The sequence below is a fragment of the Denticeps clupeoides genome, chromosome 4, assembly GCF_900700375.1.
Source record: "Denticeps clupeoides chromosome 4, fDenClu1.1, whole genome shotgun sequence".
In the NCBI taxonomy this organism is placed as follows: Eukaryota; Metazoa; Chordata; class Actinopteri; order Clupeiformes; family Denticipitidae; genus Denticeps; species Denticeps clupeoides.
Genome location: NC_041710.1, coordinates 4024579 through 4041994, shown reverse-complemented (window position 1 = coordinate 4041994; position 17416 = coordinate 4024579). Strand labels below are relative to the sequence as shown.

Below are 17416 nucleotides of genomic sequence, written 5' to 3'. Positions count from 1 at the left end.
GCAACCTTTGACATCCGCCTTTCCCCCCCATCCCCCCTCTGAAAACATTCTGGGCCGAGCCCTTGTTTGAAAGGCCTTATCTTGATCTACAATGGAGCTGAAGCTCACCAGACATGGCGGCTTAATTAAAGGGATTAAGCACATAACTCTAATAAATCCATTCGCAGGCGTACAAAGCGAAACCTGTTTTCCGCTGACCCCGAGTGACCCCGTTTAAAATAAAGGGAGCAGGACCCACATCAGCAACCACAACAAGATAAACGGATCGATTTGTAAATCAAGAAGTTAGGTGACGCTGTGTAAAAGCTGGCTCTTGACCACGTGGTTTCGGAACGTCTGCCATTTCGTCGGCCAGCGGCAGCAAAGCTAAAGGTCACCGGCGCCCTGGAAGCGCGTCCCGGGGTCACCGGAGACGAGGGGAGGGGCAGAAGCGACACATTCCTCGTGCGCCCAGCCCGGCGGGCCCTTTGACTCCGGTGTCCTTATAAGGCCAGCGCTGCCATGGCAACCGCGGGGCTTGAGCTGCAGCCTGACCCCGCCTCCCTCCCCGGCCGGCCTCTTTTCCGCGCATGCGCAGCGACTTCCGCCCCGCTTCTCTCTTTTTCCGCTCCTTCCTTTATTCCGTCACGTTTTTGTTTTTTTTTTCTGAGGTGAAACCGGGGCCGGAGACGCGCGGACACGGCTCGGTTCGCGTGGCCGGGACGGGTGCGCGGCTCTCGGCTCGGCTCGGGCTCCTCCTCCGCCCCTCGTCGGCTAATTGAATTTGCGCGCTGTGGCGGCAGGGCGGAGAGGCGCCACCCCTCCCCCTGCGCGGCTGTCGGTCGGTCGGGCGGAGCGCCGGAGCAGCCCAGCGTTAGGCCGCGGGTCCTGCGCCGACAAGACGACGACGACGACAACAACAACAACAGCGGCGACGGCGGAGGACGACGAGAACCGAGTCCGAAATCGGAGCGGATCCGGAATGGCGGAGTGCGGGAAGCCGCCCGGGCCCACGCCCGCCTCCGCCTGAGCGCGGCTCCCATGTCCGAGGGCGGCCGAGCAGCGAGGACGCGACGAGGCCGAATCTAACGACGACGGACACTTCCGCCAACTCGCGGCCGCCGTGCGGTTCCGAGCGGACGGGCCCACGATGTGACGGGACACGCCGCCTGGGTACGAGTGTGGCGGAGACGCGGGGAGAACTGCGCTTTTTATTTTTCTTCATTTTTTAGCTTTTTACGTCCCTCCACCGCCGGTTCTCGACATTCCTGGAGGGTCGGACATCGGTTTTGTCTGCTCGGCTGCGCGCACTTTCCAGGTAGGACCGTGTTTTTACTCGGGATTACCGTTATATAGGGTATGAATTCGGATATAAACCCGGTCGTCCTGTTTGTGTGTTTTTCCTCTGAAAGGTCCTGAGAAGTGCGAGGTCACGGGAGCAAGAAACGCGTCCAAGGGGGAAAGTTTCAGCTCACTCGCCCTGGGTTTGAAGTTACTCTGCTAGTCGGCCTGCCCTTGGTCTTAAAAAAAAACTAATAATAAAAAGCCACCCCACAACGAGGTTGTGGCATCGAGCTACTCTCCCGGACCCGCGGCTGAGCGATGGCCATGGTGAGGGGGGGGTGGGGCGACCCCAACGGCGACACCAACGGCCTGGGTGACAAGGGCTACCTGCGGGTGGAGGAGGAGGACGGCTCGCCCCAGGCCGGCGGCAGCGACCTGGACGGCGTGGACGACGACAAGGCCTGCGTGGTGGACTGCGTGGTGTGCGGCGACAAGTCCAGCGGCAAGCACTACGGGGTGTTCACCTGCGAGGGCTGCAAGAGCTTCTTCAAGAGGAGCATCAGGCGCAACCTGAGCTACACGTGCAGGTCGGAGGCCCGGGCGCGGTCGGCGACCACCTTTTTCCCGTCGGGTCGCGTCGCTCGGCGTCGGAATTTAAATTTGCGCGATTTGTCTTGGTCGCAGGTCCAATCAGGACTGCCAGATCGACCAGCACCACCGCAATCAGTGCCAGTACTGCCGCCTGAAGAAGTGCTTTCGAGTGGGGATGCGCAAAGAAGGTACGACTCCCTCCTGGTCACTGTCCCCAACACCTGAACCTCGCGAGTGTCACGCAACAGACACGCCTGACTAAGTGCGGAGCGTAAAAAGTCTACGAAATCATAGGTCGGAAGCCACCAAGGCCATTTACATTTACAGCATTTATCAGACGCCCTTATCCAGAGCGACTTACAATCAGTATTTACAGGGACAGTCCCCCTCCTGGAGCAACTCGGGGTTAGGTGTCTTGTTCAGGGACACGATGGTAGTAAGTGGGATTTGAACCTGGGTCTTCTGGTTCATAGGCGAGTGTGTTACCCACTAGGCCACTACCACCAGACCAAAAATATTCTCCGTTTTATATATATATACACACACACACACACACACACACACACACACACTCCGTTGCCCGGAGTAAACGTGCAGTTTTACTGCGTCATATGTATACGAAATGACAGGAGCGTAACCAAATATCTGGAGTTTCAGAAATAGTCATCGCTGGTCCTCTACTGTGTGACGAACGAGGACGCGGTAGCCGCCACTTTCCGTCTGGTGCGGTTCGGTTACGTCACGAGCTTTGAACAGGATTATTATGAATATCTGCTTGATGTTTCACGACCTTGGTTTCATCCCTACAGAAGGCTCTGACAATAATAGTGTCTTTTTATATATATATGTACATTTACAGCATTTACCAGACGCCCTTATCCAGAGCGATTTACAGTCAGTAGTTACAGGGACAGTCCCCCCCTGGAGCAATTTAGGGTTAAGTGTCTTGCTCAGGGACACGATGGCAGTAAGTGGGATTTGAACCCGGGTCTTCTGGTTCATAGGCGAGTGTGTTACCCGCTAAGCTACTACCACCATATATATCACTTCAACAATGACATGCACGTCTAGCACTTAATTCCTTAGCCTGTTCTATTCCTGACAAGGTTGGCCTCTATGGAAACCGAGGGGGAATTGCTGGTGTCTTCCTCTTGTAAGTCGCTTTGGATAAACGCGTCTTGCCAAGTAAAGTAAAGAATTGCTCTGGATCTGGATTAAGAGGTGCTAATCCGGTAAATCCAGTCGGTGGCCTGTTCCGTCTGGCCTCGCTCATTAATTTTCAGCCTCTGTCTCCCCTGCCCTGCCCATCCATCCCAACTGCAGCAGTTCAGCGTGGTCGCATCCCGCCTTCGCACGCCAGCCTGAGCCCCACGTCCACGCCAGTCGGGGGCGCCGGGGTCGGAGCTGGTGGCGGAGGAGGCGGGGTCGGGAGCTACTACAACGGCCAGCCGGTGTCCGAGCTGATCTCCCAGCTCCTGCGGGCGGAGCCTTACCCCAGCAGCCGCTACACCCACCAGTACAACCAGCAGCTGCAGGGGGGCGGCGGCGGCTCGGCCATGGGCATCGACAGCATCTGCGAGCTGGCCGCCCGCCTCCTCTTCAGCACCATCGAGTGGGCCCGCAACATCCCCTACTTCCCCGAGCTGCCCGTGTCCGAGCAGGTGGCCCTCCTTCGGCTGAGCTGGAGCGAACTCTTCATCCTGAACGCCGCCCAGTCGGCACTGCCCCTGCACATGGCGCCGCTGCTGGCCGCCGCCGGCTTCCACTCCTCCCCCATGTCCGCCGAGCGCGTCGTCTCGTTCATGGACCAGGTGCGCGTCTTCCAGGACCAGGTGGACAAGCTGACCAGGCTGCAGGTGGACTCGGCCGAGTACAGCTGCCTGAAGGCCATCGCGCTCTTCTCGCCGGGTAAACGCTCTACAGGCATCACTTGCGTGACTCTTACCGCATTTTACGCCCATCTTTAGAGCGATTTGCAATCTGTATTTCCGGGGACGGGTTTAAGTGTCTTGCTCAGGATCTCTTAGTGGGCCGTGTCCCGTGAGATCAGTTAATATAGATCTTTTATCACGGCCCACTGATAAGACAAACTACAGGTCCCATAATGCAGCGCTTCAGTTGCCTCGCCGAACGCGGTCTTTACGCTGCAGCTCCACGTCGACGGACAATGGGATGTCAAGCAGCTCGAAATGTTTTTTCCGCTCTTCGAAGTCACACTGCATTATGGGATCTGCTCTTCATATTGCCGGGCCATGACGGTTGATCTGTATAAACCGATGGGGTGGGGTGTGGCCCGCAGACACCGGGTTTGGCGCCTGTGACTTGGTTGCCTTGCATGAGATGCAGTTAAGCTTCTAGCGGTCTGTTAGTATTTTAATAAATGAATCAAGCAGAAACCATGCAGGAAGTGAAAATACATCTGTATTTGTGGGATTTTCATAACCAACTATATATAATACTTTATTACCAATTTTCATGTTACAAGATTTGATATTTGTTCACAGATGGTCTTATTTTACTGTTAATTCTCATTTGCTGTAGCAAGTAAAGAGAAAACCTGTCGTTTTAAATCAAGTCAGATCTGTGCCTGACGAGGAGCGACCGCTTGTGTAACTCCCGTCTTTTTCAGATGCATGTGGACTGACAGACTCCGCCCACGTGGAGAGCCTGCAGGAGAAGGCGCAGGTGGCGCTGACGGAGTACGAGCGCATGCAGCACCCCAGCCAGCCCCAGCGCTTCGGCCGGCTGCTGCTGCGGCTGCCGGCGCTCCGGGCGGTGCCCGCCTCCCTCATCTCGCAGCTCTTCTTCATGAGGCTGGTGGGCAAGACGCCGATCGAGACCCTGATCCGGGACATGCAGCTGTCCGGCAGCTCCATCAGCTGGCCCTACGCTCCGGGCCAGTAACGGGGAGACCTCCGCCCGCGCCGGGGGTGGTGCTTCTGCAGTGTGCTGTCACTAATTCATTCATTGCGCTCAGTCCGTGCATTCAGCATGGGCCGACCATGGCCACGTTTCGTACGTTTTTACCCATGATGCACCAAGACTGAGAGGCCACGTGACTGGGATTCCTATTATTACTACACTAAAGCTCTGGGTACGTAAAGAAAAGAGAAGATGGTGAATCTGGTGGGTTCTGTGTCAGCCTAGCTTGCCAAAGTTGATTGGAAAAGTGTTTTTTTTTTTTTTTAAATGCAATTTTCACTGGAATCTCTTGAAAAGCCAATGGCGAAGAATGTGGGAAATGCATTTTTAAATTCTTTCTTTTAAAATACTAATGCAGTTAGAATTCATTATTAAACTTTCAGTTGTATGTTATTGAGGAGCGACGCCAGTGACGCGGCAGTCATTTTTCTACGAACAAGCCTCATTAACCGCTAAGTTGCCTACCATGAGCCCATCTCATCAGTGACTGCCCTGAATTTAATATTTTTACCTGTTTTTAAACATTTTTTAAAAATGTTTTGTGTGTGTGTTTTTTTTTTTTTTTTTTTTTTGCTTACACAAAGATGTAAAGTGACCCCCAAGGCCAACATTTTCGATAATTGATGATATGTCTGTACATACTCATAAAAACCTTTTAAACGTCAAAATGCTTCAATCCTATTGTGAAAAGCACTGGGCATCTTGAGTATGTGGAATACTTTTAAGAAGTATTTGTGTGTCTGCCTCAGGATCTCTTTAAAAAAAAAAAAAAAATTGATTGATTTGCTGAAATGCTTTTAAAAATGAGTTTGAATGACACAGAAAAATAAGTTGATATCCTATTTAAAGCTTTGTACGAAAACCAAAATGTCTTGTGTACGTCAGAACAGCATGTTAAATGGTGGAAGAGTTTTTTTCTTTCTTTCTTTCTCTCTGTGCTCTGTGTGTTTAACTATATTGTTTTTGTTTCTACTTTTTTTTTTTTTTTTTTTCTAATGGTGAACAGCTGATTCTTAACTATATGTATATTAACCAGTGAATACCTCTGTCTCCAACGAGACGCCAATGCACCATCTCAGCCACTGACAGCCAAATCGTGTTAACATTACTGCAGTTAAAACAATAAAGTACTCTCTTCTTTTTAATACTTCGCGTGTGTCACGTCATTTTAACGCTCCAGGTTGCAGCGTGCGCTCGGCTGGAGGTCAAATTTCGCAATTCTCGGTTAATTCGGATTCATTCGATTCGCTTTTGCAAATCTTCGTTTCAACAAGGGAGATGGCAATGCAGTTGTAATTGATAGATACAGTATACTCACGTTTAATAAAAGACTAATTAACTATTCACAAAAAGAGCAATGTCTCGTCTTGCTAATTCATTATACATCCGTGGTACTTGGAGATGAACAGAAGTATTGGTTGAAGGCGTCCAGCAGCACAGGAGTAAAAGCAACCTGAAGTTCGCGACCGCGGCGTATCTCCACCTAGGACTTTGCCTTGTCGTATTTCTTCACCAGGCGCTTGATGTGAAATAGTTTCTCTCGCAGGTTCTTGCACTGGAGCTTTTTGGTCTGGTACTCTGGGGTCTGGAATTTGAAAAGAGCAGCGATGGTGTCACTCGGAGCCCCATTTCTTACCATCTACGGGTCTATGAAGGTTCACGCACCCGTTTGAGATCTTTTAGATGATTGTACTCATCTGCGACTGCCTGCAAGAGCAAAGCGTTAGACCTGGTCCAGAAAGAAATGTAGGATTTTAGCTGCAGAATCATTTCCCTGACCTGGAACTTTGCAGATCCTTCCTCAAGCGCGTCCAGTTCCCTTCTCAACGTGTTCATTTGGTCACTGATGTCGTCCATTTCCACGCAGAGGCGCTTGTACTCCGCCAGGCTGGAGCTGAAGTCCCCCTTGTACTCCTGCCGCTGGCTGTCCGAGGTGATTTCCGGATAGATTCTGCCAAACGAGATCGGCTCGGTGAGGACCTAGATTGGTAGAAGAACATCACGTCTGATGCATGGGCGCAGGACGCCAACCTCTCCCAGTGGTCCGAGTTCAGTTTGGACGTGGTCTCCCCGGTGGTGTAGCCCGTCTCGTACTGTCGGTCATCCTGGGCCAAGCCTAGGCCCTGAGCCGTCGCAGGTTCAGCGTCTCCGGGTTCTTTTGTGGCCTTCGTCCCACCGTCCTGGTTCGATGGCTCAGGGGGGTCGCCATTGAAGTTCTCCGAGTAACTTTAGGCGCAACATCCAGCAGTTAGCCGAGCCGCTTAAGAGCTTAAATTAATCCCAGCCCTCTGCAGCTGGTCAGTCGTAACATCAAAAGTGCACGATTAGTCAAACATGGGGGGGCATGAAAGCGGAAGGAAAGAGCAGCGGGGGTCACACAAAGCCGAGCGACAGGACGTGCGCACTCACGCCGTGTTGTAGGTGTTCTGGCTGTGGACGCTCAGGGTTCCCACCGGGTAGGACACGACACTGTTCTCCGTCCTCAGCTCGGGGACGGCCTTCTCCGATATCACCACGGTGGGGGACATCTGCGTGCTTCCGACGCTGGTCACCTGCAACGGGGACCAGCCACGTCACTGCCGGCCATCCGAGAGAGTCGGGGACACGTGAGCAGTGAAGAGTGAAAATCGGAGCGGGACTCCCTGAAGGTGTCCTTCTCCGATTCAAGACACATTCCGAGAAATGAAAATTCTTAGATAGTGATGTAATAAATCTTGAAAAGATGCCATTTTTTTTTACTTACCAGATTTCTGACCTAATGGACAAGGTGAGGCAACTTTTTGTCTGATGTCATGTGTCCCAATTCAGACTCATGTGTACAATCAGCCTTGTAACGTGTCACTATTACGCAGTGATAGGCCATCAAGTTTTAAAATGACCACCGCAAACACCTCCATCCCTCCTCCACAACTCTTTTTTTTCATCCCACCATCCTTCCACTGACTCCCATGCACTTCCACTGACTTCCCATGTTTTTAGCCCCGTAATCTTCTCAAATCATGAATTTTCCACCATGAGAGGTCATTAAAATAAAATAGATTTATTCTTGATTTTTCATGTCAATTCTACGTTTTCTTTGTCCAGAGCTCTGAATTGCCACTGTGAAATGTAGTTTTAAAGTTTTGTAAACCCACACCTTCATGGGACATCCTGAAGGTGTCAATGCCTGATTGTGAGTGTGGAAGAAGCAGCCTCTTGAGTCTCCGTAGCAACAGCTACCGGTCCTTCCTCCGAACGTCAGAAGGTCAGTGTCTGGCCGGGAAACATCCCTTGTTTGTGCAGAGACGGAACAGGGACCCACGGCTCCGATTGTTAGCACGTCTTCATGTTTTACTGCCGAAGGGCCGCCCGTGTCTGCGGAATCCCGCTGTTCTTTCTGTGTAGGTGTTGTCATAACAATAGCGATCATTAATCAAACCTTGGTGGCTTCTGGGAAGAGGCTGCTGTAATTTCCCGATGCGGGACAATGTCAACTGTTTACTGGAAATGCATTACATTTACAGCATTTATATTATTTTATATTATATTATATATCCTTATATATATTATATATCCTATATTTTATATATGTGTGTGTGTGTGTGTGTATGTATATATATAAAATTTATCTTAGATGGCATTTTTCATCTTTTTACTTTTGTGTTGAGGACACGCAAATAAGGTAAACACTAATGTACATCATAAAAAGTTCAAGTTTAATTGTGCATAACTCATGGGCTCAATGGGAAATTTTGAATATTTTATGAGCAGATAAGTGATGCAATTAGGGATGACGTGAAAGCATTCTGGATGGCATGTGTGCATGAAAGGTTCTTTCAAAATAAAATACTCACTTGTAAAGTGAAGTCATACACAGCACAACACACGGTGCACACAACGAAATGTGTCCTCTGCTTTTAACCATCACTCTTGGTGAGCAGTGGGCAGCCATGACAGGTGCCTGTGCTTTGCTCAGTGGCACCTCAGTGGCAACTTGGCTGATCGGGATTCGAACCGGCAACTTTCTGATTATGGGGCCGCTTCCTTAACCGCTAGGCCACCACCGCCCCGCTAAGCCACCACTGCCCCGTGTTGCTGGTTTCAAACGGTCATGTGACGAAAGACTCCCACTTTGTCGTACACTTGCAGAGAATAAATAATAGAGAATATTGACCCTGTGGTTAATCATTCATCAGGCAGATAAGCCCGGTGTGGCACCAGCGTCGGCTCTGTCAGGTCCTAGTTAAGACTCCGCCCTTGATCTCACTTACCCAATCAGACGAGCGCTGGCCCCTCCCTGTGTGGAGCAGTGGCTCCTCCCAGTAGATGTTCGCCTTGCCATGACGCCAGATCTTGCTGCGAGTTTTGTACGCAAAGTAGGCAGCCACCAACAAAGCCACCATCACCATCAGTCCGCACACCAGTGCCACTGCCTGGAAACAAGGTTGAGACATATTCAGAGCCGATTTCACGGCTGACGGGTGTGGCTGAATGACTCAGGTGGGAATGTAAGAGCTGCTGACCTCCTCAGGGTCCATGTAGCAGTAATGGTAAATGTACTGGTTGAACATCGGGTATCCACCCGGATAGGAGCTGCTCGTTGCTTGTTGAGTCTGGCACATCATGAGTATGGGGTTGTAGAGCATACTCTGAGAACTCTGCGCCATGGGATTGACGCCAATTACAAATATGATATTGATGATGCCCTGCATGATGGCCAGGACCATGTCCACCACCAGAAGCACCAGGTAGAACCTGCAGCCCCGCATGTTATAGGCTTTGGAGAAGGTGGCCACCAGGAAGGCCAGGGCAATGATGAAGTTGATCGCCGCCATAGCAATCATTGCGCCCTTAGCGGCATGCGGGGTCATGTAAGAACTGTGGTACCCGTAGGTTCCTCCATAATACCCTGTGCCTGTGCCCACCCCAGTACCCCCATTGTACCCGAAGCCAGCAGAGCCTGGAACATAGGCCCCGAAGCCGGCGTCGTAGCCATGCATGTCCCAGACTAACGTGGAGGCCACGCAGGCGAAGGTCACAAAGCAAAGCAACACACAGAGTCCCTCCATGGTCTTCACTATCCCTGGCGGGGAGAACCATCGGTAAAAATGCTGGGGTCTTCCCTCCTCGTAGCACGGCTCGGGCGCCAGGTAATGGCCGTAAAGGACTCTGGGTGGGTGCACACCCCGGGGGGAGTAAAACCCGTCGGAAGGGGCGCTGTAGTGGGGGCTGTACATGGGAGGGCTGTCGTACTGCCGCGGTTCATACATGATTCACGTAAATGGGAACCTGGGAAAGGAAGAAAACACTTGTTACAAGTTCATATCATACATATCATATTTTTTTATTTGTGCCTTTCTTATTTTTTAAAATGTTTTTATGCTTTATGTTGTCTACAGCAAAATACAACTTTAATATCTAGGGCATTTAGCAGACACCCTCGTCCAAAGCAACTATCTAACTTTCTATCGGTGAAGATATTGGATTTCTTATCCAATATCTTCATAGACCTTTTTTTTCTTCTTTTTTACCAGCAAACCTAATGGCTGAACTCTGCCCTGCTTTCACGTCACTGACCAAATACTTTTCGTCCGAACTTTCATCCAAAGGCTCCAGACCTTTGAACCCCACTGTGTGATCCCGTAGCCCAGCCAACCGCAACCCAACCCAACCTAACCGGTGAGCCTCAATAATTCAGGGAAACCCAAGATGCCGGTCGGTGCAACACCAGGCCCGGTGTCACGTATCCGGGCACAGCCGCGAGCACGGTGAAACCCCCTCCTACCACCTCCCTCCATTACTGAGAGGCAGCGTAAATGATTCAACGGCAATATGCCCTACAGGTCACTGACATGTTCGCGTTTACTGCATGAAAACTGGAATTAGTCCTTTATTCATATTTAATACATTCTACATGGTATACATGGTATACATAATGCAGTGATAATAAGGTAAGCAAAGGGTCTGGTGTTGGGAGATGCTGCAATATCAAGAATGGAACTCCATCTGCATTTCATCTCCACCTCGACGTCTGTTATTTCTCTCGTCTGTCTGTATTCTAAGATAACTGGTTCCATGGGTGATGCGGTTTATTGCCATATTTTCCTCGTCTTTGACCTACTTGCCCAACACAGACGGGTCAGGGGAACAATAACAGGAAATAAAGAGTCTACTCACCCGCGCATTACTCTTTCCCATGGGGGGATCAGGAACACGCCGCGTTTCCTCGCGGTTGTTTCTTCGGGAGGGTCTCGGGGAAGACCGTCTTTTTTTTTTTTTTAATTCACCGGTTTCCAGTTGCAGAGCGACCGTTGCAGTGGGACATGCGCTGTGCGTCATGGCGCGTAATGGCACGGAGAGGCCAGTTGGAGACCCGTTTTTATCACAACGTCAGGCTGTAGCGTGGTGCAAAACAACGGGTGCATCAATACAATCGACTTTACTAAATGCTTCCAATTACTAAATTAAATGGGGATAATCCATATAATCTTATATTAATTTTCTTATAAAAATAACTTTTCTAATGCGTTTCTTTTAACATTTAATTATACGACGTTCAAGGAAACATCAATAATGCCCATCATTGTTTTTAGTAGTCAACATGTACATTTATTACATATTTATTACATATTTACACAGTGCAATCGATTTTATTTCTATGATTTGCTTATCCCTTCTCAGCTAGAAAATGTGCATTTTCTGACTTTATTTTCTAGACTTTATTTACAGTAGACTGGAGTGTTTTTTTTTTTTTTTTAGAAAAATGATAAATGGTTAGAAATAGTTTTTACAAATAAAGAGGCACAGAGAGAATTCATGCTGCTGCATCACGTCCCGTCATTTTCTGGATGTTCTTCATCAAACTCCTTGATCCTGCGCTTGATGTGACTCAGTTTGGCTTTTAGATATGCACAGCGTTCCATCTTCTCTAAGAAGGAAGGGTCCTGGGGTTGATCCGGGAGTATGAATATAATCAAATAAAATAAAACAATACAACGCTGACCATTCACACATAATTATTCACAGAAATATGATCACATAAAGACAAATTGCTTGTATACTTACATTCTTTTTCTGCTTGTATGTTTTGAGCATTTTATCCACCCTCTTCCTGTCCTGTCGTGTGACACTGCAGAGTCAGTTTGATTGGCAGGTGCCACAGAATTCCACCAGGAAATGCGTTTTGTTCTAATTTCAACATCAACGTCTCTTATGAAAACAGGCATGTAACTCTTATTCTCACCGCAGGGCTTGTCACCTCGCCGAGGAGCTTGGCGGCCACGGCGTCCAGCTGCCGGAACTTTCGCAGTGTGGCGCTGACGTCCTGGTGGACCTCCTTGTACTCCAGATACTGGTCATTGAACACGGCTTTATACTGCTCCCTGTCCTCCATTGACGTGATCTCCGGGTACTTCCTGCAATGATAAGGACACCGTGATCGTAAATGGACTGCCCGGCTACTCAGCCCGATTGTAGTGTACGTTGCACTTTTCCCGCTCGGAAAACTGAGGTTTCTTTCAAAGCTGCTGAGCCCATAAGATTAGTAGCCCTTTGATCTGGCTTTTTAATTTTGCATTAGCACCCAATTAACACTCACATAATGTAGTCAGCCACGAACAGGGGCTTGGGGACGTATCCTTTGGGAATGGCCGCCCTCAGTGTCTCTGGCTCCATGCTGCTCTCCGCGATGTGGACGTGCTTCTGGCTCCTCCCGGGCCGATCCGCTTCATCCTTGAACGCAATCCTCTTGGGTTTGGAAGGGGCCGTGGCAGCAGCGTCCGCTGTAGGGGGGACCTGCTTGCACATGGATTCGACCCATTGTCCTTTGTGGGCTTAGGAACCTGCACCATCAGCATGTTCGTTTAAAGATTTTGTTCGCGAATGAGGTCTTAATGCGTTCGTTCCATTTGTCAGAATCTGAATCAGAACGGCTAATGGAATGGCTCGTGTTTGTGAACCCGCCGTCCCACTCCTGCTTAATCTGACATCAGACCTGTTATGCTGTTCGGCATCCAGACGTGCTTTTCTTCTGCGGACTGATAAGGGCCCACACACCCCCTACCAAAGAATAAGCTTTTCCAGACTGTTGGGTTGTTGTTCGGCCGCCAGAAAGCACAATGGTGCTGAGATTCTAAACAAGAACAAAGCGGCAACCTTGAAATAGTGACCTGAGCTGCCATATTCAGAACAATATAGCAGCCATTTAGGGTTCGGATTAGGTCAAGTCGATTTATGCTACCGGCACCACAGCATAGGAGTCCAAATTTGAAACCATAGACATTACAGGTCCCCTTTGTGAGATTATTTAACATTAATATGAGTTTCCCTGGCCTGTCTATGGTCCTGCAGTGGCTAAAACGGCGATAGGTGTAAAGAGTGTTTCGGTCATTCTGCTTCGCCGTTCAGAGAGCGAAACATTGCAGTTGCTCATTGATAGGATGTAAAAATGAGCACGAATGTGTTTTTTTTTTTAGCTCTGTCATGTGAGAACCAGTTTAATTTTTTCTTTTAACAGAAGAAAACTTGCTGTCTGTGCGGAGCATCCTTGCAGTTGAATGGTGTGGATGATGGTGTTCTGTGGATGCCCGCTCCTCCTCGTGCCTCCTCTTTCCTCCTCGTTATCATTTCAAAGCTACTCTTGGAGAAATCTCATTGTGGGACTGGATCAAAGTTGAATTTCGGAAAGAGACTTCAGATACAGTATTGGGGGACCATTAATAATACTAATAATATTAATAATTAACACGTTAAGCCATCAGATATTATTTTACATATAGGACTTTGCTGTGGTGGTTCTTGTGTTCTTGTGGTTCTTGTGTTTAGGACCATGTCTCAGGTTTTATATTTTCTAAATGAGATTACAAACAATAGTAATTAAATATGACCAATTGAAACTAAACTGCTCAAATTTAATATTTCATAATTATTAATGAATTATTCAGAATTCAATGAATAACTGGAATTGCAATATAATGTTTTTGGAATTGCAATATAAAATTATAACATGATTGTTCTGCTTAATTTGCATTGCTTTATCAATTTAAATAAAATAGTTAATAAAAGTAGACTTCCTACCCACCATGTTCCTGGTCTCCATGTTGAGGCTCCTGGACTCCATCTCCCTGCGGAGAGCTTCGTGCCTCCACATCTTCAGGCATACCAGGAAGCTCAGGAGGTACATCAGCATGTTTATGAAGAGGAACGCCGTCCCGGCCATCTGGCCTCCGTCCACACGGCACAGGCTGGACAGGATCGGATTGACACCGACGGTCATGAAGCACATGCCGCCCCGGTTCAGATCGTTGACGTAGACGATGCCCGCTGACATGTAGAGCAGGAAGAGGGTCACGTTGATCAGCGCCTCAGTCAGGGGCCACCACGAGGAGTCCAGAAGAATGGTCCTGTAGTACATGGTCAGACCCAGGACAAGCAGGATCACGGTCACTATCCACGTGACGGCGATCACCGCCAACACGAAGGGCGTCATGGGGCCCTTGTAGTAGTAGCCCCCTGTTAGATAAGCAGGTGTGTAGAGGTTCGACCACTCGCTGTCCTTCTGAATGTAGGCGCAGACGCAGGCAAACACCATCCCCCCGAAGAGCAGCTGAAGACCCGCCAGCAGCCTCAGAAGGCCTGGCCACGACTTCAGGTATGAGTATTTCAGCTTGTACACCTCCAGCTTCTCGGCGTAATACTCGGCCGGATGAAGACTCGTCAGCTCGGAACCTTCCAGAGCTTCGTACGCTCTGTCGTGCGCTCTGTCTGAAGGACCGGCTGCCATCAGGGGCTTTCGAGAGCCCTCGCTAGATCGCAGGGAATCTTGAGGGTCCCAGCGCCTCTCCAGCAGAGGGGATACGGGGGGGCTGACCCTGGTTCCGTTCGGCAGGATTGTCACCCCCTGGCGTTGGTCATCATCACCATCATCGTAATCATCATGATCGCCTTTCCTCCATCTGGAAAGGACGCCGGGCCACGACTTGGGGAGGAGAAATCGTATCTTCTGCTTGAGCGGGCTCTCCCCCGGACTGCCGGGTGAAGAGTCACTTACATCTGAAGCATCGTTCACCCCGACGGGCCTGTGGAGATCCCGGCTCTGCGACGAAGATGAGTCTTCGGCCACACTTCCCGGCTCCTGGCCGAATACCCCTTGCCGGTTCCAGCCCTTCATCATTTAATTTTCCTTTCTCGGCAGGAATGTCAGATGTGGAGTGATAAGACCATCTCTAATTCCGGCTGCTGAAAGGAGCACAGATCACACGCATATAATCATACTGCCACCATAATGTAAAATTTCACTCTCCTGACTTCCATGTTGAATGTCTAAACAAAGACTCAATCAAAGTTGATTCATTTTTTATATAAAAACATCAAAAGTTTCCTTTTTTTACTTCTGTAAAAACAGCACAGAATGGAAGGACTTTACACACCAGAGCTGAGTCTCAGTGAACCCAGTTCCTCCCCAGAATTTGGTCAGATTTAGAGTGAGGAACGCGAGGGAGCAAAGAGTCTTTACCTCGTCACCGCAGCGTTCTGTGCCTGAGCCAATTTAACAAAAATGGCTGCTGCCACTGCAGGCCCAGCAAAGTCCTCCCAGGTGACTCACTATTGCAGGAACAGGAACAGGGCTTATATATTAAACCTGCAGTGTGTGTGTGTGTGTGTGTGGGACTGGTGCACCATTGCTTATCTATGGGGGGAGTTGCCATGTCTATTTACACATTGACACAGAACTCGACAGGCATGCATGCCAGTTTCTGTTCTGCAGTACATTTAATGCAAAACTCTCTCATGTAATATAATTAAATACATACACACACAGAATAAATATATAAATATATATGTACATATGTTTATTTACTAACTATAAATTGTGCAATTTAATATCTTCATGTTATGCATAACCTCAAAAAACATAATAAATGCAGCGCTCAGGCCTTTTGATGAGCGCATTTGATAAGTGGATCAGACTAATTATGTTCTGCAGTTAAATAAGGAATGAGTATGCTGGACGTGGCCTGGGGACAAGAGTTGGTTGCTCCTCTCCTCACTAGGGGGCAGCAGGCGCCCTCCTATCCTCCTCTCATGGCCGCTTCTCTCCGTGTCTCAACGTTGATCATTATTCACTCATTTAGCATTTTTTAAAACATATTTTTGTCCCTTTTGTCCCTGTCGACTGGTGTCGATAAGCGTTTAATGTCATTCAGCTGGAAGAATGCCCCTTGGTCTCACCGCCAGTCATGCTGTGAATAGTGAAGAACCCTGATGCAGCCAAGTTTTGTCGTGACTGTTATTTTTGGAGCTTTATGCACTAATGATGTAAAAAAAAAAAAAAAAAAAAAACACAGGGAAGTTTGGGCAAATCAGATGCGTCGTTTTATAAAGGATCCAGGACACTGACGGAGACTCCAAGCATGAGAAAATCTAATTAGATAGCGATTGGGGAGCCATTAGGATATTGCTTGTGGTTCTTTCTATTCATGGAACAGCACACAATTTAATAAGTGCACAGCAGCTGACTGCCTGCATGGCAATGCGGGAGCGCGAATTTCTAGGCATTGAGGGGATGGGTGCGTGGCTATTTCTCACCACCTCTGTAAATAGATGGCCAAGTCTGCCATGGTGGCCGATGCAATGTTGAGCTCATGGCCGAAGGCCCTTCCTCTTTCCGGGTAATTTAGCCTTGGTTAAATGCTAAGAAGCTCCTGTTGGGGTCCTTATGCCAATTAGCTTGATCACAAACTTCTGTTCAAAGATAAGTACAGGAGTCAAAGAAGCCTTGTGTAGTTTTGGTTAAGTATTGAGAAATGTTCTGAAGTGCTTCTATTTGGCAATGAATTTTTTCATCGATAATTACATTTGTTAAGGTATTTTCTCAATGATTATTATTAAATATCAGGACATTTCAGCTTCAAAATTGGTAATTTGTGAGGTGTTATCGATCATTTAGGGAAGCACAATCGCAATAGATGCCTATTGATCTTACATTGGCCCCTTGAGGTCTCAAAAAGCTATTTTTCAATGTCTTTTTCAAGGGCAAACTAAACAAACAAATCAGCCAATTTATCAGTGAAATAATGCACTGATCACCAAGTAGCATAGCAATCTTTATGCATGGTGTGAGCATGTGATGAGGAACACACACATAACACAGAGCTCATGCCTTTACCAATCCATCTACTCAAGTTCATTTATTCCAGTGCAACTACATACATATGCATCATGTGGTAGTGTACACAAAACTATGATAATGCAATTTCTTTTTTTGTCACCCAAAATTTGTATTAATTATGTCCATTTGGAATACAATCTAAAGCCAGCACTGAGAAATCAACAAATTTTACATTTCTGTTTGAGTCGTCACAAATGAATCTCAGCACCCCTAAACTGGGGTTTTTGGGTTGGTCGTGAGGGTTCGCTGCTAACCACAATTGGACATGGAAAACAAAATGAATAAAAACTGACGGAATTGTAAAGCTTATAACTCATAGCTGTCTGATCTTTTTTCTTGTCAATCCCATGTGCTCTCCTTCAGGCCCTCACAGAGGGCATATTTCAGACCCAACCATGGCTGTGTTTCAGTACAACGGATCACACCTATCTGACGTGAGACGAATGTTCACCTACGCAGTGGTTCTAGTATTGCAGTTCTATAATTTATTCA

The 17416-nt window shown here is 48.3% G+C and overlaps 3 protein-coding genes across 4 annotated transcripts; 1 reads left to right on the top strand and 2 right to left on the bottom strand.

Annotated features, from left to right (window-relative positions):
* The first annotated feature begins 635 nt into the window (after nucleotides 1-635).
* On the top strand, nucleotides 636-5899 carry nr2f6a (nuclear receptor subfamily 2, group F, member 6a). Of its 2 annotated transcripts, none has more exons than XM_028976492.1 (5): nucleotides 636-1297; nucleotides 1392-1850; nucleotides 1948-2042; nucleotides 3181-3762; nucleotides 4484-5899. In XM_028976492.1, exons 2-5 carry the CDS (start codon nucleotides 1582-1584, stop codon nucleotides 4756-4758), a joined length of 1221 nt encoding a protein of 406 aa, XP_028832325.1. In that variant the 5' UTR covers nucleotides 636-1297; nucleotides 1392-1581; the 3' UTR covers nucleotides 4759-5899. The 2 variants fall into 2 exon arrangements, with proteins under 2 accessions (XP_028832325.1, XP_028832324.1); XM_028976491.1 differs by having other exon boundaries at nucleotides 3178-3762.
* Nucleotides 5900-6259: 360 nt separating this feature from the next.
* Nucleotides 6260-11035, bottom strand: LOC114788073 (occludin). The gene is made up of 8 exons (XM_028976223.1): nucleotides 10933-11035; nucleotides 9279-10044; nucleotides 9027-9188; nucleotides 7186-7328; nucleotides 6808-7002; nucleotides 6556-6727; nucleotides 6442-6483; nucleotides 6260-6361 (listed from the first exon to the last, which is right to left on the bottom strand). The coding sequence occupies exons 2-8, from the start codon at nucleotides 10023-10025 to the stop codon at nucleotides 6260-6262; spliced, it is 1563 nt and encodes a 520-aa protein (XP_028832056.1). The 5' UTR covers nucleotides 10026-10044; nucleotides 10933-11035.
* Nucleotides 11036-11430: 395 nt separating this feature from the next.
* marveld2l (MARVEL domain containing 2-like) lies at nucleotides 11431-15350 on the bottom strand. Its single transcript, XM_028976222.1, has 6 exons — nucleotides 15269-15350; nucleotides 13835-14991; nucleotides 12353-12549; nucleotides 11999-12170; nucleotides 11821-11871; nucleotides 11431-11699 (listed from the first exon to the last, which is right to left on the bottom strand). The coding sequence occupies exons 2-6, from the start codon at nucleotides 14924-14926 to the stop codon at nucleotides 11583-11585; spliced, it is 1629 nt and encodes a 542-aa protein (XP_028832055.1). The 5' UTR covers nucleotides 14927-14991; nucleotides 15269-15350; the 3' UTR covers nucleotides 11431-11582.
* Nucleotides 15351-17416: the final 2066 nt, after the last annotated feature.